Source organism: Linepithema humile, chromosome 1, assembly GCF_040581485.1.
Source record: "Linepithema humile isolate Giens D197 chromosome 1, Lhum_UNIL_v1.0, whole genome shotgun sequence".
Lineage (NCBI taxonomy): Eukaryota > Metazoa > Arthropoda > Insecta > Hymenoptera > Formicidae > Linepithema > Linepithema humile.
The window spans coordinates 7816412-7832821 of NC_090128.1; the positions used below are offsets into that span (position 1 = coordinate 7816412).

The window sequence follows — 16410 nt, forward strand, 5'->3', positions numbered from 1 at the left end:
TAAGTTCGCCATACATACGAATCATATGTACATACATACTAATCATACAACGATCATAGGTTAGTTATAGATTGATACATTATACAAAATTTCAAATGCAGTCAGATGCATTTCGTTTTTGCTAAGTGTAAACTACTAGAGGTAATTGAAAAAAGAATTCTATCACACATGTGTGTCTATTACACATCTCATATTAAAATTTTCGTTGAAAAAGAAACTTTATTTGAAATATATAAACAAATTTTCAAATTTACTACGGCTGCGTTCCGAAATTCACTGCCAGTACTAGAAATTATAGTTCACGTCACGTATATTATAAATTTCCAGTTTGGCAGTGTATATCAAAATACAAGGTCTGTTCTTTATAGCTGAATTGGCTGCACTAATTCAGAGTTTATTTTTTTCCCTCCACATTGGAAAGAGAAAGATAAACTCTGAACTAGTGCAACCAGTTCAGCTATAAAGAATAGACCTACAGCCTACACAGTGCAAAAAAAATCTCTTGCACTTTTGCACTTATAAACTTGATCATTTTTACTGTAGTCTAATAGCGTTTTCGATTATACAGGATTTGAACGACCCAGGGTTGGTTAATGACGTCATTGCAACCTCTCCACCAATGAAAGACTTGCATTTATAGTAAAATAGTGATTGATCAACCCTGGGTCGTTCAAATCCTGTATAATCGAAAACGCTATAAAAAAAGAACACAGTTATTAAATTCACAGTTGTTATGCCATCTGAATGTTCGTGCTTCATGACCGTTGGTTAAAAAATTCGACGTCACATCTAGATATTTATACATCATGACTATCGAAATAAAAATCTATGATTATAACGTAGCGAGAAACCACAAAAGTGAGCAAATTCATTAGTTTGTTGACGTTCTTGATACGATTGCAGTCGTAGATATTCTTGTGATTTGTCGAATTGCTCGCTTTTGTACGGAATTTTCATTACATTTTCATGATATCCACATCGACTCTAGTGTACATCAGACATTACCTACGGCCATGTATGACTGATAATTTAATTACAATAGATAAATTGTGAAGCAGGGGAGAAACTTTAGATAAAAAGGATGAGAAACTTGATATTACCACATTGGATTTATGTCGATATTATTACTCGTGAAGAAAAATTGGGTCGTATAAAGATTTCATGATTTTCAGGAGGACATTTTGTACTCGACACAACTTCGTTTCGGATGGAGTTGCTTTTAATATTTGAAGGTCATCTCTTCCTTTCTTACGACTTTTCTTTTTATATAAATCGATTTTTCTAGATATCTTGCACGTAAAAATATTCAGGTAAGGTAAAGTTGAGAATTAAATGAAGCATCTTATACTTTGTATAAATATTTATTTTATATTTTATTAGCTTTATGTTTCGAAGTGCTTTCAATGCTTAATTCTGTATAATATTAGTCAATTTATTGGGACAAATATTGATAGACTGTGAGTTAGAAAGAATGCATATTATACTTTTTGTAACATTGGAATACGATGAGTCATCACTTCCTATATAAAATGTAGGGGAAAATCATTAACCACGATCAACCGTATTTACACCTGTATTTAGCGTCGGATTTAGAGCTAGATGCGATCGTTTGATAATAAATTCCATTTATTTGACACAAAAGGTCGCACTTAATATATGACGGTTAAAATTAGCCCTAAATATGCTGTTAAACAATAAGTTTAAAGCTGTCGGTGCAATTTATTCCATTTATTCGAGAACCATCGCTGTTCCATCAACGATCCACCCATTCGTGCGCATCGTATCGCGTCCTGTCGAACAGCGCCGAGCGGACCGAGCGCACCGAATGCGAACTGACGCGAACACGGCCGAAAGCGCCAATAGCGGGGGAAACGTGTTTCGGTTGTGAAGCTCGGGGTATTCGCGGGGCGAAGGGGGTAGGAAGTAAACGTGAGGCGCGGAGACGGAGGGTGCGATTCGGGCGCATTCGACAGTGTTCGGTTGGCCACTGGTGTCGCTAGTGGCACTTCGGTAAAGCATTGGTGGGGTTAGGGACGATGCATGGGCAGCGACTAGGAGGCACTCGGGAGGCAGGGAGGGCATGCGAACGACGGTGGAGCTCACAGTTCGGTAGTCGCCATTGCGAGTCCCCTCGTGTCTCACAAGCATCGCGACACTTCGTATACGCGTGGAGCCTCAGGACTCTATTTTTCCGCTTAACCCAATATAATATATTCCCCGTCGTGGGCCCCCCCATGCGCGATATCCCGATGCAGAGATATTGCAGCGAACTCACCGAAAAATTGTTAAAATCTCTTGACAAGGAATACAATGTAAGTAAGGCGGAGTGGTGGTGTGTCGCGGCGAGATGCACCGCGCCGTCTCCGTGTCCGTACGCGCAAACGGCTATCGGGCCACTCTCGATCCCCCGTGCGCCGTGTTGCTGCCTGTACCAGTGACGTGCGCGAGAGAGCCCCGCCGTATGTGCTCGTGTGCGTGTGGTAGCGTGGCGGCAGCGACGGCCCGCGCGTGTATGAGTGTCGCCGCGGCCGCCGCGGGTCGTCGTCGCCGTCGGTCGTGCGATACTATGTCGTGCCATGTGTGACATCCTTTTCCGTGCCGCGTGACGTTTGCTACGGTGACACGGAGGCAATCTGCGCGGTTCTTTTCGGTCCCGCTTATCCGCGCGCTCGCACACTGGTTCACGCGCCGCCGTGTGTACATGCAAAGAGAGCGAGTGAGATAGCGGGAGAAATAGAAAAGGATACCGGTATAGTCGAGGTGTACGTAACGTATGACGTACGTGTGAGCGCGTTTTCGACGACCTGGCTACATAACCTCAATTTAGGTTAAGCATTTTGATGCGCCGTGCTGTATCCAATGCAATTAGGATCGTGAAATTTTCGTACACGTATTTTTATCTGCCGTATTTTTTTTTCTTGGCCGTATCATGATACGGCGATTGCGTGTCATTATGTGAGGTCTGTCGATCACGTTCATTAAGCCATCTTTACTGTTATCCTTTTCTGCATCAATTTTCGCCAGTTTTTTTTCTAAATTTAATTTCTAAACGTTTATACGAATATACGACGATTCTTTCGAGCGAAACAAACTGATTTTTTACTTTGATCGCCAATGTCGAGACGTGGAAGCCACGTAAAATTTTCCATGTTGCCTATGAATACTGATTTTTATACTACTGCGGCGTACACGTGTGTTTTGTAACAATCTCGTGCCAATCTGATCACTTGGTCATTATGCAAAGTGAATTTTTTGCATCCTTGATTCTGCTACAAGGAATTTTAGACGTAAAATGTCGTCGCAGGTTCGATATCGTTTGGCAATCATGACGCAATTCTCGCAATCAGAAAATTTATTTATTCTCTAACAATGAGTGCCTGTAATTAATTGAATAAAATTAGATATAAATTTTTACATTTTCTAAAAGAATATGAATAAACGAATAGATTGTATCTGATATTCTCTTAATATAAATAAATATAATATTAAATATTTTCCTAGAAAACAGTATACATTACAAACAGTATAAATTATTGTTAATAAGATTCATCATTAGAATTTTCTTTTCAAATGTTTCTTTTTTATGTGATGGAATCTCGCAATATTAGTTTGTAATTTTCATATCTTGTAATTAGATGAGCATATGTTAAAATGCAATCATATATATATACTCTGTTCCAGGTCGTGGACATGCGAACTGTTGTGGATGTTATTTCGGCACTGGAAAAGACCACAATCACTAAAGAAGTGCTGGAGGTAACAACTTAAGAAGTTTTCCATAATTTTATACTGTTATGTATTATATAACATTACTGCTTTTTTTAAAAATGTCGCACATTTTTCTGTGCTATATATATATATATATGAGAATACAAATACAAAAATATTACAAGTTAAAAAATGAACTCTAATTTGGATATTATTCTTTTAATTCAATAAGATTATGTAGCTATTGTGAATGCTATCTAATAATATGTTATATTCGCAGTAACAATTGAGTACATTGTATATGTATTTAACTTTATATAAAAGATAAGATTTTGCAAACGTGCAAATATTAACACAATAAATAATGATGTACTTCAATAATACTTTTCTTTACATTAATAAATTATGACTTCTCATAATGAAGTAGATAAAATATTTAACTCGTGATAAATATACATATATGCATATGTGTTTTTCTAATGTTAACTACATCTTTTTCTTTTCTATAATTTAAATCGATTTAAGCCAATTAAATTGTTTCTGTTCTCCACACAAGTGCCTATCGAATAATATGAAAAGAATTGTTTTATAATATGAAAACTTCTAATTGATAGATTACGAGACTTGGGAAACACATCAACGAGCTTCGTCGAAAGACGAGTAATGAAGCCTTGGCCAAGCGTGCGAAGGATTTGGTACGCCGCTGGCGAGACATGGTTTTACCACCGGTACACTCTACACCGCAGCCTACCTTGGCTGACACAGCACCATCGGCTCTCAATGGCGCCTTCAGAAATCTCAAGCCCCAGAGTCCTCTATTACGAGGATCGTCGTTAGCACTCATGACGCTCAAGCCTCATAGTCCCTCATTAAGAGATGCCACTACTCCCCTCAGAGTGAGTTTTTAAGAGAAATCGCCTATTATGAGAAACGGTATAAATATGACAAAATATCCAAGACATTTTTCTAGCTTTCTATTTCTTCACATCTTTGTAATGTCACAAATGTATGATTATAGGTGCTCAGTCCGGCGCTGTCCGTGCACAGCGACCACTCACGATCTCCTAACGCATCCTCGAACAACAAACAGTCAATTACACCGACCAGCAATCACAGGATAAGTTCCTGCTCGAGGAATGCGTCGCCGGTGCTCGGTTCCTCGAGTCAGAATCATGCCACAGAAGCGGTGCCGCGTACACACAGTTCCAACAAGCGGTTGCGAAAAGAGGAGAGCGGCAAGGAGCAAAGTCAGCACTACCAATCGCCGCACGGAACCGCGCCGACGATGGAGCAAGTCAAGAAGCAGCGGCTCAACGGCGAGAACATAAGTGGTAATTTAAATTCGCAAGTGCCTAGCCCTACACTGAAGGAACGAATCTCCGAACGTCTCACGGAGATTTCCCTCGAGGCCACGGACGACAACTCAGGCCCGAAGAAGCGCGGCCGGAAGAAGGGCAGCAAGTCCGTGAAGCAGCAGCCGCTGCCGGAGGACAGCGTGAAGGAGAAGCTGGCCAGTATCTCGAGGAATCCCAAATTAAAGACCACACAGGAGCTGTTGGCCGATCTGCAAGCGCGCGGAAGCAACTGTAACCCCATCGCCAGCGCGAATGCCCAACCTAGTCAAAGCGTCGCGGAACCGCCCAGTATGGAGGATGTTCTGCGAGGCAGCAGCAACGAGCAGGTGTCCAAGTATTTGCGTTGCTCAAGCCAGAAGAACTCCCAAAGTCTCCATAGAAATCTGGCCTCCTCTGAGACGTCGTCTGCCAACCAGCAACGATCGACCAAAGCACACGGGACTCGGTCGAAATCCGAGGAGAACTGTCGCGAGTCTTCGTCCGAGTCGTGTCAGGACAGATTGCGCGAGGACGACAGATCAGCGGACGCCACCGCCGGGTCATCGACGTGTCGAGTGTCCGGAAACCTGACGGTTGAGGAGATACTGGCCAAGTTACCACCTTTAGATCGCAACGCGATAGATTGGAGCGATTACGAGGAGCAGAATGGTGCCGAGTGTTCGCCGCCACCGCGAGATGTTAACGCCGAGGATCTCGAGAGGTTACACTCGCAGTTCATCGAAGGACTTAACGGTAACTACCAGCCGAGGTTGTCGGCGGACGCGTGTTCCAACAGTGACGAGCGCTCAAACGCTAGGGACGGCGAGAACCGAGTGTCGTCCGGATTGTCGAACGTGGATAGTGTAAAAAGTGTGCATAACAACCAGACTGACAGTACGGAGTTTCGGGAGTGGCATCAGATGCTAGCGAGGCCCAGTTACCAGGGCGATACCCTCCACATAATGCCTTATGTTATTATCGATTAGTGATTTTATTATCTTATTCTATTGTCCCCTTTCCCGCCTGAGAAAAAAAGAATTGTGAGGAGAACCTGCAAATATTAAAAGTGATCGATCGGCGTCTTGATCGATCAGTCAGTCTATTGAAATTAGCGATTTCTATTGCGATTCCTGATTGTCTTCATTTCTATTTACGCCAACGCGTTACATCCTCTTCGTCATCGTCATTCCCGTTATTATAATCGTTATCACGCTAATCGTGTGACGAACGGTCACTCCGTACTGTCATCGTCATATATTATTATTATTATTATTATTATTATTATTATTATTATTATTTTGATATTATAATATAATGTTGTGTATAATCATTATATATTAATATTATATTATAATATATTATAATAATATTATTTTTATTATTATTAATATTATTATTGTTATTAGTACTATTATGTCAATTATTACTACTGCCCCCTCGCTTCTATTCTCCCCTATTATTCTCACAAACTATTGTTATCATTACCATCATTATTATCATCATCTCTGTCATCGTTATCGTTGTCGTTGTGGTGAAAAAATTAAGAGAACATTCAAAGAAAAAAGAAAAAAAAAAAACATGATCAGTGCTGAGTTACAAAAACGTCAGAGCAAAAGGCATTCGCGTGATTGATTTTGTGATCGTAAGCGAAATGAGTTGTTAATTGTGAGATATAAATTATGTAGATACAGAATAGTTGATATCATGAAACGCGACACTAGCACTGCATTATTTTTACACGATAATAAAATAGGTGTTGATGACGTTCAATTTCTCATCTTCGAGCGAACGATGGTACATGACAACGGTCCGCTTTTTACGTATTTTGGGTACGATAATTTCATTCGGGAAAGAGAGAGAGAGAGAAGAATGCCAATGCATTCGGACAGTGTGTATTGTGCCCTACGCGTAAATAAGTTTACATCTTTTTCTCTTTTCTAGCTCATGCCGTGTAATTTATGCCAAAACAATTTAATACGAAATTCTATCGAGGAGGAAAAAGTAAACGAGAAAAAAAGGAGTGAACGCGAGGATTACTCTTGAGAATAGGCAAATAACATTCAACAGAAGTACATAAACAAAATTTGAGCGATTGCTGCAGTTCTCAAGTCGTTTTGCAGATTTTAAAGTATTTCACAAGACTGTACAGGGGCTCTTGTCGCGCAAATATAGAAAGCAACGCGATTTCTTCAAGCTACCGATAAGTTAGGTACATCGGTGCCTTAATTAAGCGAAAAATATTTTTGTCTAAGCACGTCGTAAAGATTTTCTACTCAAAATTCCTTTCGTTCATTGTATGTGTAATTTACGGCGAATATGTTAAAGAAAAAAAAAAAAAAAAAAACTATCACTCGCTGTGACGATGGAAAGTCGCGTGACACATTACAAACGTGATACATAATTTTCTCGTAGGTGCAATATTGGAGAAGAATGCGTAATTCGAATCTGATAATATGCAAGATGTGTCCAAAAAGTTGCAGAGCTGAGTGAATTGCAAAATAAAACGAAATCCTGAAAAGAATATATTGTGTCTGGCTTGTCTTCCTTTGAAGCGGTCCCTTGGAATCAGTGTTATGATAAGACGTCTAGTCTAGTTGTACCGAACATTATTTTGTAGAACTGCGTCTAATATATTTGTTAAATTTATTTTCTTGGGATGAAACAATAAGTTATTTCATTCAGTTATTTCCCATCCTCATCAATCCTTCAAAAATTTGTTGGATATTTCTCTTTTTTTCTAAAAGTATAAAAAAATAGGAATTGTTATTCTCAGAAGTACTTCGTCGTTCACACAATTTCTATTTTACAAAAAAAAATTTAAGACTGCATCTACCAGACAAAATTTAAGACATACCATCTACTTATCTATTACTTACAAAAAAAAAACTAAATTTGGAAAGTTTGAAAAGCGGCAAGCCATAGATTTCTTTCAAACTTTGTTTTATGATAATTGATCAGTCTCGAAACTTTTTCGATACTCTCTTGCATACTTCTGTAAAGAAATTCAATTGCACACTCTCATCCGTCAAAGCATAGCTTTATTGTTCGGCAGTGTAATTTTTCACTCTTAAAGAATTAAACAATTTCGTACAATATCACTATCCTATGTGTGAGAGGCAAGACTGCGAAAAGCGATGTATCAAAACGAAAAGAACTATCTCTGTATGTCTGCCCTTTTTTTTATATATTTATTTTTTGATTATTTAGTTTGATATGTATTTTATAGTTTCCAAGTATCTTTGACAAAGCATTCAAATTAGCAATAATTGTCAAAAAAAGCAAAGCTACAAATTTCTTTTTCGTAGTATTTTTCTGTAAATTATTTTTTTTTGTTCTTGTTAAAAATGCAATTTGATGAATATAAAAGTGTAAAATAATTAAAGTTTCCTAAAAGTGAAGGAAAAAAACGAATACACAGTAATGCTGCCGAAATTTGTGAAGTTGCTTTTTGTCAACGAAATATCATGATAAAAAAAAAATAAATAAATATTTTGCGAGCTATGAACCAATGAAAATGTGCAGGACTTCTCACAAGTCAAGCTCAGAGGCGTGAATAAATAAGAGATGATTATTCTTCCTTGAAAATTTACTTCGAAGAAGTTTTATAATTTGAGAATTCTTTAATAAAATATCAAATATATTGAAATGTGAAGGATTGTGACAAATGGATGACCTCTGCGATTTTCAGGAAAGATGGACTCACGAATTTCACAAGGGACGCAAACTTTTGTGCCTGCTAGTTGCCAATTTTGGAACATTATATAACATAATTAATTAAGCGTTTCTAAAACAGAGCGGAACAAATCAATGTTTTAGAGACGAATATCTATTTCAAGGTTTAAACAACAATGTAATATGTAAATTCGTTTCATTACGGAGCGATTAATTCTCCTATCAATTGCAATGTTGTTTTGTGCACTGATGTACATTTGCTATTTATTATACACGTATGATTTATGCTTACTTCGTCGCCGGACTCTTATCTTCACCGCAAGCTTTCGCAACGCATCTGCTCATGGGTTTCTTCCAGGAATTTCTCAGTTCCGTATCAAAAAGGACTTGTATCTTAGTTTAAAAATGGAACGGGATAGCGTTCAACCGAAAAATATCTGTAAAGTGAAATATATAATTTATTATAAATATCTATTAAGAAAAAGAGAAATAGAGATCATTAACGTAAGAAAAAAAATCTGCGATCAAGCAAAATCCCCTCCCGGACGGATTTTCTCCTCCGAAAGGTGCGAAATTCAAGTAGCTGATTACATTTAGCATTTCGCTTACTAATTGTAAGATAATCGTTACTGATATCGTGTCTATTTTATCGCGTAATATTATAAATTATTTTTTACATGTAACATTATAGATTATCGATTTCATCACGCAATACTACGTAATTGATTTCGTCGCGTAATATTATAGTTCCACGAAGTGCTAAAAACGAAGATCTACGTGAATCGAAATCATGTGAGGCAGTTCGGAGTCATTTCATCGCTGCATATGTTACAGCGCACGTATGCGCTAAACAAATTCGTCCATCTCATCGCTTTAATCTTTCAATTCCGTCTTGACGGGATGCCCCTCTCCAAAGTCTTAGCGCCGCGGACGGTTGTCCGGCGAACTGTCTTGTGTATCCGCCTCTCGCGACTTGTGTACCCGAAGTTGAATCTCGTCCATAAAAAGTTTGCAAGTCTCGGGCGGTCGCGAGCGGGACGACCGAGGCCTCAGCCTTGGCTTCGGCGACTCCGGGGAAACGTCCGTGAGCCCACGACGTGCATACGTGACGCGTGACGACGTCTCTCTCCCATTTATCGGTGCTACGTTGGTCGCACACGCGTGTTCAGTCGCGCGCGAGATGAGCATTTAATCGCGCGTGTGCGGCGCCAGCGAGAGCTTTCCCCCGTATGCTCTTGTCGCTCGTCGAGTGAGAGAAAAAGATGTCGAAAGTCGCTGACAGGCAGAGCTACGCGCAGACATACAGGCTCGTCGTCGTGGGTGGGGGTGGTGTCGGAAAATCGGCAATCACGATACAATTCATTCAGGTGAGTCCAGCGCATCGTCCACTTGACTTTAATATAGCTGCTTGAATGCAGTTGTGTGCGTCTGCAAGCAGATATATCGATTATGAGCGCGCGTCGTCAACGGAAGGCGTTGTTTTTTTTTTCCTTTTTTCCACACTTGACAGATTCCAAGTTTCCTTCTCTCGAAGCAGACAAAAAAAAAACAAAAAAAAACAAAGAAATTGCGTTTCTTCCTTCAATGTCATTATCGCTTAAGATTGCTCTTAAAGCCTCTATTGTTGACTCGCTCGTCATTATTAACAAACCTTCCGTCTCCGAGCAAACGGGGGCGTAATTATGAAATCCAAGAGCGAAAGATAGCGTTTGTGTAACGCGTGACGACAGCGCAGATAGATAGAAGCTGGGCTGTCGATGGGCTGTTGGCATTATGTCATAGCGCGAACGCAATCGTCATATATGGTCATATACGCGGCAGCGCCGTGGAGCGTCGATTCCGGCGAAGTCTCGAGCGCGCGACGGACGCGGTGCGAATCGCGAAATGCGCGATGTTAGTCGATAATATCGGTGTGATTTGTCGATAATCAGTATCGCCAGATGACATCATTCTTCTCCTTGAAAACATCCGTAAATTGTCGCATAATTTGGAACGGAATTCCAATTATATCTCTTTAATGAGCATTCCATCTGACTAATAACCGAAGAATGCCCAAAACCATATTATGTAAAGATGGATGAAATAACAAAATTATATTCTCCAGTTTTTTTCAAATAAATTGTAATAAGATCTTAATTAATATGTAAAGTTTAATTGTGTAAGTGTATAATATTAAATAGAAAATAAATAAATTGCAATAAATGATAAAATTATTTGCTATCAATTAACATTGTAATAAATAATACTTATTTGCTTTAACTCTATTCTTTATATAAAATTAATATTATTATAGAATCTATATAAAACTAAACATATAAGAAATTTATTTCATTCTTGTCCACTTAAAAATAATTGTTTTTTTTTTCATGATGAACACATAGATAAATTTTGATTTTTTTCAGAGTTATTTCGTAACCGATTATGATCCAACGATCGAGGATTCCTATACGAAGCAGTGCGTTATCGATGATGTGCCAGCTAAACTCGACAGTAAGAAATAGATATTTCAGAAAATTTAACATAAAAAATGTCTGTGTGTCTGTGAAATTAAAAATTTATAAGTTCTTATAAAAGAAGAATTTCTAGCAATTTAAAATATTATTATATAAGAAATTTATCTGAAGAATATAATTTTGTGATTTATTTGTTTGCATAATTTTAATTCGTAAAAAATCCTTCAATCACTTACAATTTTAAAATTATTGATACATGTTTCTGTAAAAAAATGTGTTAAAAAGTATTCTTTATAAACCAAAATTATTTTAGTACTGGATACTGCTGGCCAAGAGGAATTTAGCGCAATGCGTGAACAATACATGAGAAGTGGCGAAGGATTTCTACTGGTGTTTGCCGTTACTGATCATTCATCTTTTGATGAAATACTAAAGTTTCACAGGCAAATACTACGGGTGAAAGATCGAGATGAATTTCCTATGCTAATGGTTGGAAATAAAGCGGATTTGGATCATCAAAGAAGCGTAAGTACTATCGTAAATATTATGTATCGTGTGTTTTTCCGTATTTTTCCCCGTCTAAAGTTCCTGTGAAAACAGCGTGTTACCTTACCATATCATAAATCACTATGTCATCTTTTGAGTCTGCCATATATTTTCTTTTTCGATTTTTGTTTCTCTCTAGGATTGTTTTCTTTATATCTTCGTCCACTTTCCATTTTTACTGTTCTCTTAATAAGCATCCGATTTCAAAAATTATTTGTGTTGCTCATAATTCTTCGAAAGAAAACATTTATCATAAAGAGAAAGTTAATGGCTTCTCTACAAATATTCCTTCGGATAAAAATAATTTAAAACAATATTTTAAATAGTTACAATAGATAATATTATAGCGTACCTGTGTTCGATCAATCTCGGATTTCAGGTGTCGATTGAAGAGGCGCAAAATATGGCACGTCAATTGAAAATTCCATATATCGAGTGCAGCGCTAAGCTCCGGATGAACGTCGATCAAGCTTTCCACGAGCTGGTGCGAATCGTTAGAAAGTTCCAACTATCGGAACGACCGCCGCTGAAACCGAATAATAAGAAAGATAAAAAGAAGTGTTGCATGCTGTAATAAAATCGTCAATTCTGACGATTTTATTCGATTGTATTTTTGGTGGTGAGTTCTAATTCTACTTTGAAAAAATGATAAATTTAAAATGATAGGGAGATTTGAAATTTTATGATCTGTTGGAAAATTGTTACATTGTTGTGCAAGTAGAGCATTTTTTGGTGTGTAGGATCGAAATAACACGGATTCAGTTTCAATCAAGTACTCGTAAAACACCAACTTGGCGTCGAGTTCGTTAATAATAATAATCCAACGTGTTTTCCTACCGTTATAATGAAGGGTGGTTTCTTATCACGATTATATTGTCGACATTCAACATTATTTCGTGACAATATAACAATATAACATTGTTAATTACAATGTGAGAATTACGACATCGAGAGGGAAAAATTTCAGCGCAAAACAATTGATCATCACAGGTTTTAATTTTTTAGTACTGTTATATTTTTTCAATCTGTTATACGTACAGATCAATAGAAAATCATATTTTTCTATATAGTCTCCGTTTTGCACAAATGTTAGAAGCAATAGCACAGTGAATAAAATATTTTAAATAAAATATTTATAAATATTTATAAAATATTTGTAAATATTTTAACGAATAAAATATTTTTTAAATATTTATATTTTTAAATGATTTTTAATAAGGACTGTATACATAATTACTGCTGTGTAGTTAAAATAGTTTACCGTTATTATTTGTGACGCGCGCTGTATTGCTTAGGATAATGTATTTGAGTGATGAGAATATAATGACGCGGACAATGTACCGGTCATTCTGAATTTTGTATAGTCTGGCTTTTGCTCGATGCTGATGCGTTTGGCATTAATGATCTCGATTTGCGATGTCTGCCATTTTAAAAAAGAAAGTAAACTTGGAAAAACAAGTTTCTCTTTGTAATAACACGAGTTTTTATGACGCTTTTTATGACTGACATTTTAAAATATGAAAGCAACGTTTTATACTAAAAATAAGTCGATTATTTAATGCAGAAATATGTTTCTGCTTTGTATTTCTTATTTGAACATTTCTTTCCATTAACTCTATTATAAACATGATTTGTCATGCTCATGCCAGCACAACTGGCGTTCCGAGTAAACAAAGTTACGAAAATATTTCTGTTGGAACAGTAGACCCATGATGAACTGCAGGGGGTAACAGTGGTAAAAAAAATTCGATTGTTAAACTCCGGGTTCATAAAATTGAGGGTCTATTGTACTTAAAATGCGATACTTCGCCTTTATTCACGTACATGAATGAATGTATGCGAATATGGCGGTATATACAAAACGATTTAAAATAACTTGTCCTTTTATTCTTCGTGGAAATGTCATATTCTTGAGCAATTTCTAGGAAGATTTTTCCTTGCAAATGAAATTGTCACGTTATGCGTTGTATTGTCTCCGCTTGCCCGTTGTACCAGACTCGTGTGTGTGTGTGTGTGAGTAACGAACTATTTTCAATTATAAATAAAAAATGAAGTTTCGGACAAAATTTGGAAAAAGGAAAATTGTTTTAGAAATCGCCCAAGAATATGACATTTTAAAGACATCAGATTGTTTTGAATCACCCTTGTATATCTAATATTTACAAAAAGTGCATTCGATGAAAAATAGTTAACCGTAAATATTTTATATAATGGCGACTTAAACACACCCTATATTCTACTTGTCAAAAATGCACCTGCTATTATTAGCGGCATTCTAATTTGTCTTCCTTTAGGCTGAGTCATAACGTCTAATTGCGAAAATCAAAATGGCATAGTGATATTGCCAAATGAGCGAATAACGTTTCTGTTCAATGTGTTTATAAGAACTGTTTGAATTGTTTAGAATTATCTCTATATATTTACACGTAGCACTTAGTGGTTGAAATTTTGTGCTATTTTTGTTATAATAAAATCAGAATGGGGCCAATAACATTTTTAACGCAAACGATCCTGTAATTAATGTTTAACAATATCAATAGAATAATATATCGTATATACCACAAGTTCTGATTAACGCGCTGCCTTACATGTAACATATTTAATACTTTCGAAGATCAATGCAATTTATAGCATGCTTTGAAACAACGTGTATGTATTATATGTTGTGCGTAAAAGAAGAAGATAATGTGTTTAAATTTTAATTTATACGTTGAAGCAAAATTAACGCTTTGCATATTTACTTATTTATATATTCTCGTTATAATCGAAATAATTGTCTTCCAATATAGTTATTTCCTAAATGCATGCAACTTTCTCTGACTTCTTTACCATTTTATAAAAAACAAAATTATATACAAATATTCTAATCTCGTATAACTTTCCGTTTGACGAATAATAACGTACAAAGTATAAATATAAATATTTCGCTCCATTTTTCCTCCGCTAACAGATGTTTTATGTGGTATTCGTAGTTAACGATGTTGTATTCGCGGAGATATAAAAAAATGTGTTCAATAAGTTTTGGTTTCACCAACAATAAAAACAATATTTTTATCTCGTTCGAATTTTCCTGTATCTCTTTAACGAAATTGGGTTTATTGTTGGTGATACCGATTACAAAATGTACTAATAATGATACTAATATAATATTAGCTTTAAATAATATAGTTATACACAATATTATGTGAAACGACTTGTAAACGATATGTATAATTCAAATTGCTAAATTTTGCAACGATATGGTATCATATTTTTAACAATAATTAATTTATGCCAATGTATATCTTGCAAAATGTTACTTATAATAATTTGCAAAGCGCCAAGAATTAAATAAAAATGTCGTTTATTTTTGTAACTGAGTATATTTATATGTTTATAAAGATACGCAGACTGATTTTTGGACTCAATTTATGTTAAACAACTTCTGTAAACCAAATAATATGAATATGAATGAATATTAATTGTTATTATGTGTTGTTGTTCCTCATTATCTGCCATTATTTTGAGATAATATGCAAATTCAAGTTCAGTTGAATATGAGATTCAGTATACCTTGTATAATATGCATTCAATATATTCTATATAACTTAATGTATTATATACATTTAGATACATTTATTTTGTACGATTGCGAGAAAACTGGAATGAAGTACTATAATAAACTTGTTAGCAATTTATATTAAAAAGAAAGTATTCATATACTAAATTCGAATGTGAACTTCTACTAAGTAAAATTTGAATTTTCGCTAAAGGTTTGTGGTGAGGTTTAAGTCTCGGCTTAAAGAGGTGTGATTCTTGGCTAACATAAGCGGAGTCCGACTAACGATAAGTGTGGTTTTAATCTTGGCTAAGCGGGATTCAAATCTCTGCTAAATAAAGTTTGAATCTCTGCTAAAATAAAGTGCGAATCTTAATTAAAGGCAAATTTTTTGCAGGATATTAAATTTAAAAACTTTTAAATTTATAAAATAATAAGACTCTGATATAAAAACAAGTTAAGTTAATTATTGAGTTAATTATTGCTACATTTGTGTTATAAATAATTAATAATTCTAATAAACACTTTGTAAAATAAACAATATGAAATAATCACTTGATTAAATTATATTATTTTACCAAAAATATAAATAAATTTTTATCCATACAATTATCTATTTTTATCTAATAATTGTAACATTATTTCATTTTTTAGATACTGCTTTTCAGCGAGAAATTTAATTATTGACACAAACGAAGACTAATAAGAAATACGATGATTATTCTTCGTTTATTATTTGTTCTATATCTAACTATTAATATAAAATACTTTCGAGGCAATTTTAATTCGAGCATTTTTAAATCATTAAGCTCTTAAAGCAATACTATGTGCGTGTGTAACTTGATATATAAAGCGATGTATGAAAGAACGCGATCTTGTTTGTCCTGTTTCATATCTGATCGTTTAGTTTACTGCAATATTATGCAGCTCGCGTAACAAAATGCATCGATTATCAGTGTACGCGTCACGATATAGCCAGTCGATAACCGAATAATATATTAAATGCCTTTGCAACGGCACATTCAACCTAATTTAGATGCTGACCCGTCAGGGAACAAGGTGGTCAGACAGGATTCCCACCGGAGTTATTCTGGACCCAGACCGGGCTAATATTGACGCCACGCGATTGCTTCCAGTCATGCTGCGTCTCGTAAAAACT

At 36.0% G+C, this 16410-nt stretch overlaps 2 protein-coding genes and 1 long non-coding RNA gene across 11 annotated transcripts; 2 read left to right on the plus strand and 1 right to left on the minus strand.

Annotated features, from left to right (window-relative positions):
* Positions 1-1888: 1888 nt before the first annotated feature.
* On the plus strand, positions 1889-7688 carry LOC105679878 (mediator complex subunit 26). Of its 6 annotated transcripts, none has more exons than XM_012380172.2 (4): positions 1889-2312; positions 3682-3756; positions 4323-4604; positions 4727-7688. In XM_012380172.2, exons 1-4 carry the CDS (start codon positions 2037-2039, stop codon positions 6026-6028), a joined length of 1935 nt encoding a protein of 644 aa, XP_012235595.1. In that variant the 5' UTR covers positions 1889-2036; the 3' UTR covers positions 6029-7688. The 6 variants fall into 6 exon arrangements, with proteins under 6 accessions (XP_012235595.1, XP_012235599.1, XP_012235598.1 ...); XM_012380176.2 differs by lacking the exon at positions 1889-2312 and adding an exon at positions 2478-2778; XM_012380175.2 differs by lacking the exon at positions 1889-2312 and adding an exon at positions 2478-2762.
* Positions 7689-9154: 1466 nt separating this feature from the next.
* Positions 9155-12190, minus strand: LOC137001920 (uncharacterized). Of its 3 annotated transcripts, none has more exons than XR_010891718.1 (3): positions 12066-12190; positions 10366-12001; positions 9155-10142 (listed from the first exon to the last, which is right to left on the minus strand). It is a non-coding gene; the product is annotated as an uncharacterized lncRNA (long non-coding RNA). The 3 variants fall into 3 exon arrangements; XR_010891719.1 differs by having other exon boundaries at positions 10366-11944; positions 12066-12187; XR_010891720.1 differs by having other exon boundaries at positions 10366-11989; positions 12066-12176.
* On the plus strand, positions 9941-15180 carry Ras64B (ras-like protein 2). 2 transcript variants are annotated; one of them, XM_012380127.2, is made up of 5 exons: positions 9941-10081; positions 11117-11204; positions 11481-11692; positions 12093-12332; positions 12454-15180. In XM_012380127.2, exons 1-4 carry the CDS (start codon positions 9977-9979, stop codon positions 12285-12287), a joined length of 600 nt encoding a protein of 199 aa, XP_012235550.1. In that variant the 5' UTR covers positions 9941-9976; the 3' UTR covers positions 12288-12332; positions 12454-15180. The 2 variants fall into 2 exon arrangements, with proteins under 2 accessions (XP_012235550.1, XP_012235549.1); XM_012380126.2 differs by having other exon boundaries at positions 12093-15180.
* The last annotated feature ends 1230 nt before the right edge of the window (positions 15181-16410 follow it).

What these genes read in the sequence shown, in the direction of transcription:
- LOC105679878 (XM_012380172.2), top strand. Translation starts at nt 2,037, where the DNA reads ATGCATGGGCAGCGACTAGGAGGCACTCGGGAGGCAGGGAGGGCATGC. An exon ending in TCACTAAAGAAGTGCTGGAG is followed by an intron (nt 3,757 to 4,322) that starts GTAACAACTTAA and finishes TCTAATTGATAG; the next exon opens with ATTACGAGACTTGGGAAACA. An exon ending in ATGCCACTACTCCCCTCAGA is followed by an intron (nt 4,605 to 4,726) that starts GTGAGTTTTTAA and finishes GTATGATTATAG; the next exon opens with GTGCTCAGTCCGGCGCTGTC.
- Ras64B (XM_012380126.2), top strand. Translation starts at nt 9,977, where the DNA reads ATGTCGAAAGTCGCTGACAGGCAGAGCTACGCGCAGACATACAGGCTC. An exon ending in TCACGATACAATTCATTCAG is followed by an intron (nt 10,082 to 11,116) that starts GTGAGTCCAGCG and finishes GATTTTTTTCAG; the next exon opens with AGTTATTTCGTAACCGATTA. An exon ending in TGTGCCAGCTAAACTCGACA is followed by an intron (nt 11,205 to 11,480) that starts GTAAGAAATAGA and finishes AAATTATTTTAG; the next exon opens with TACTGGATACTGCTGGCCAA.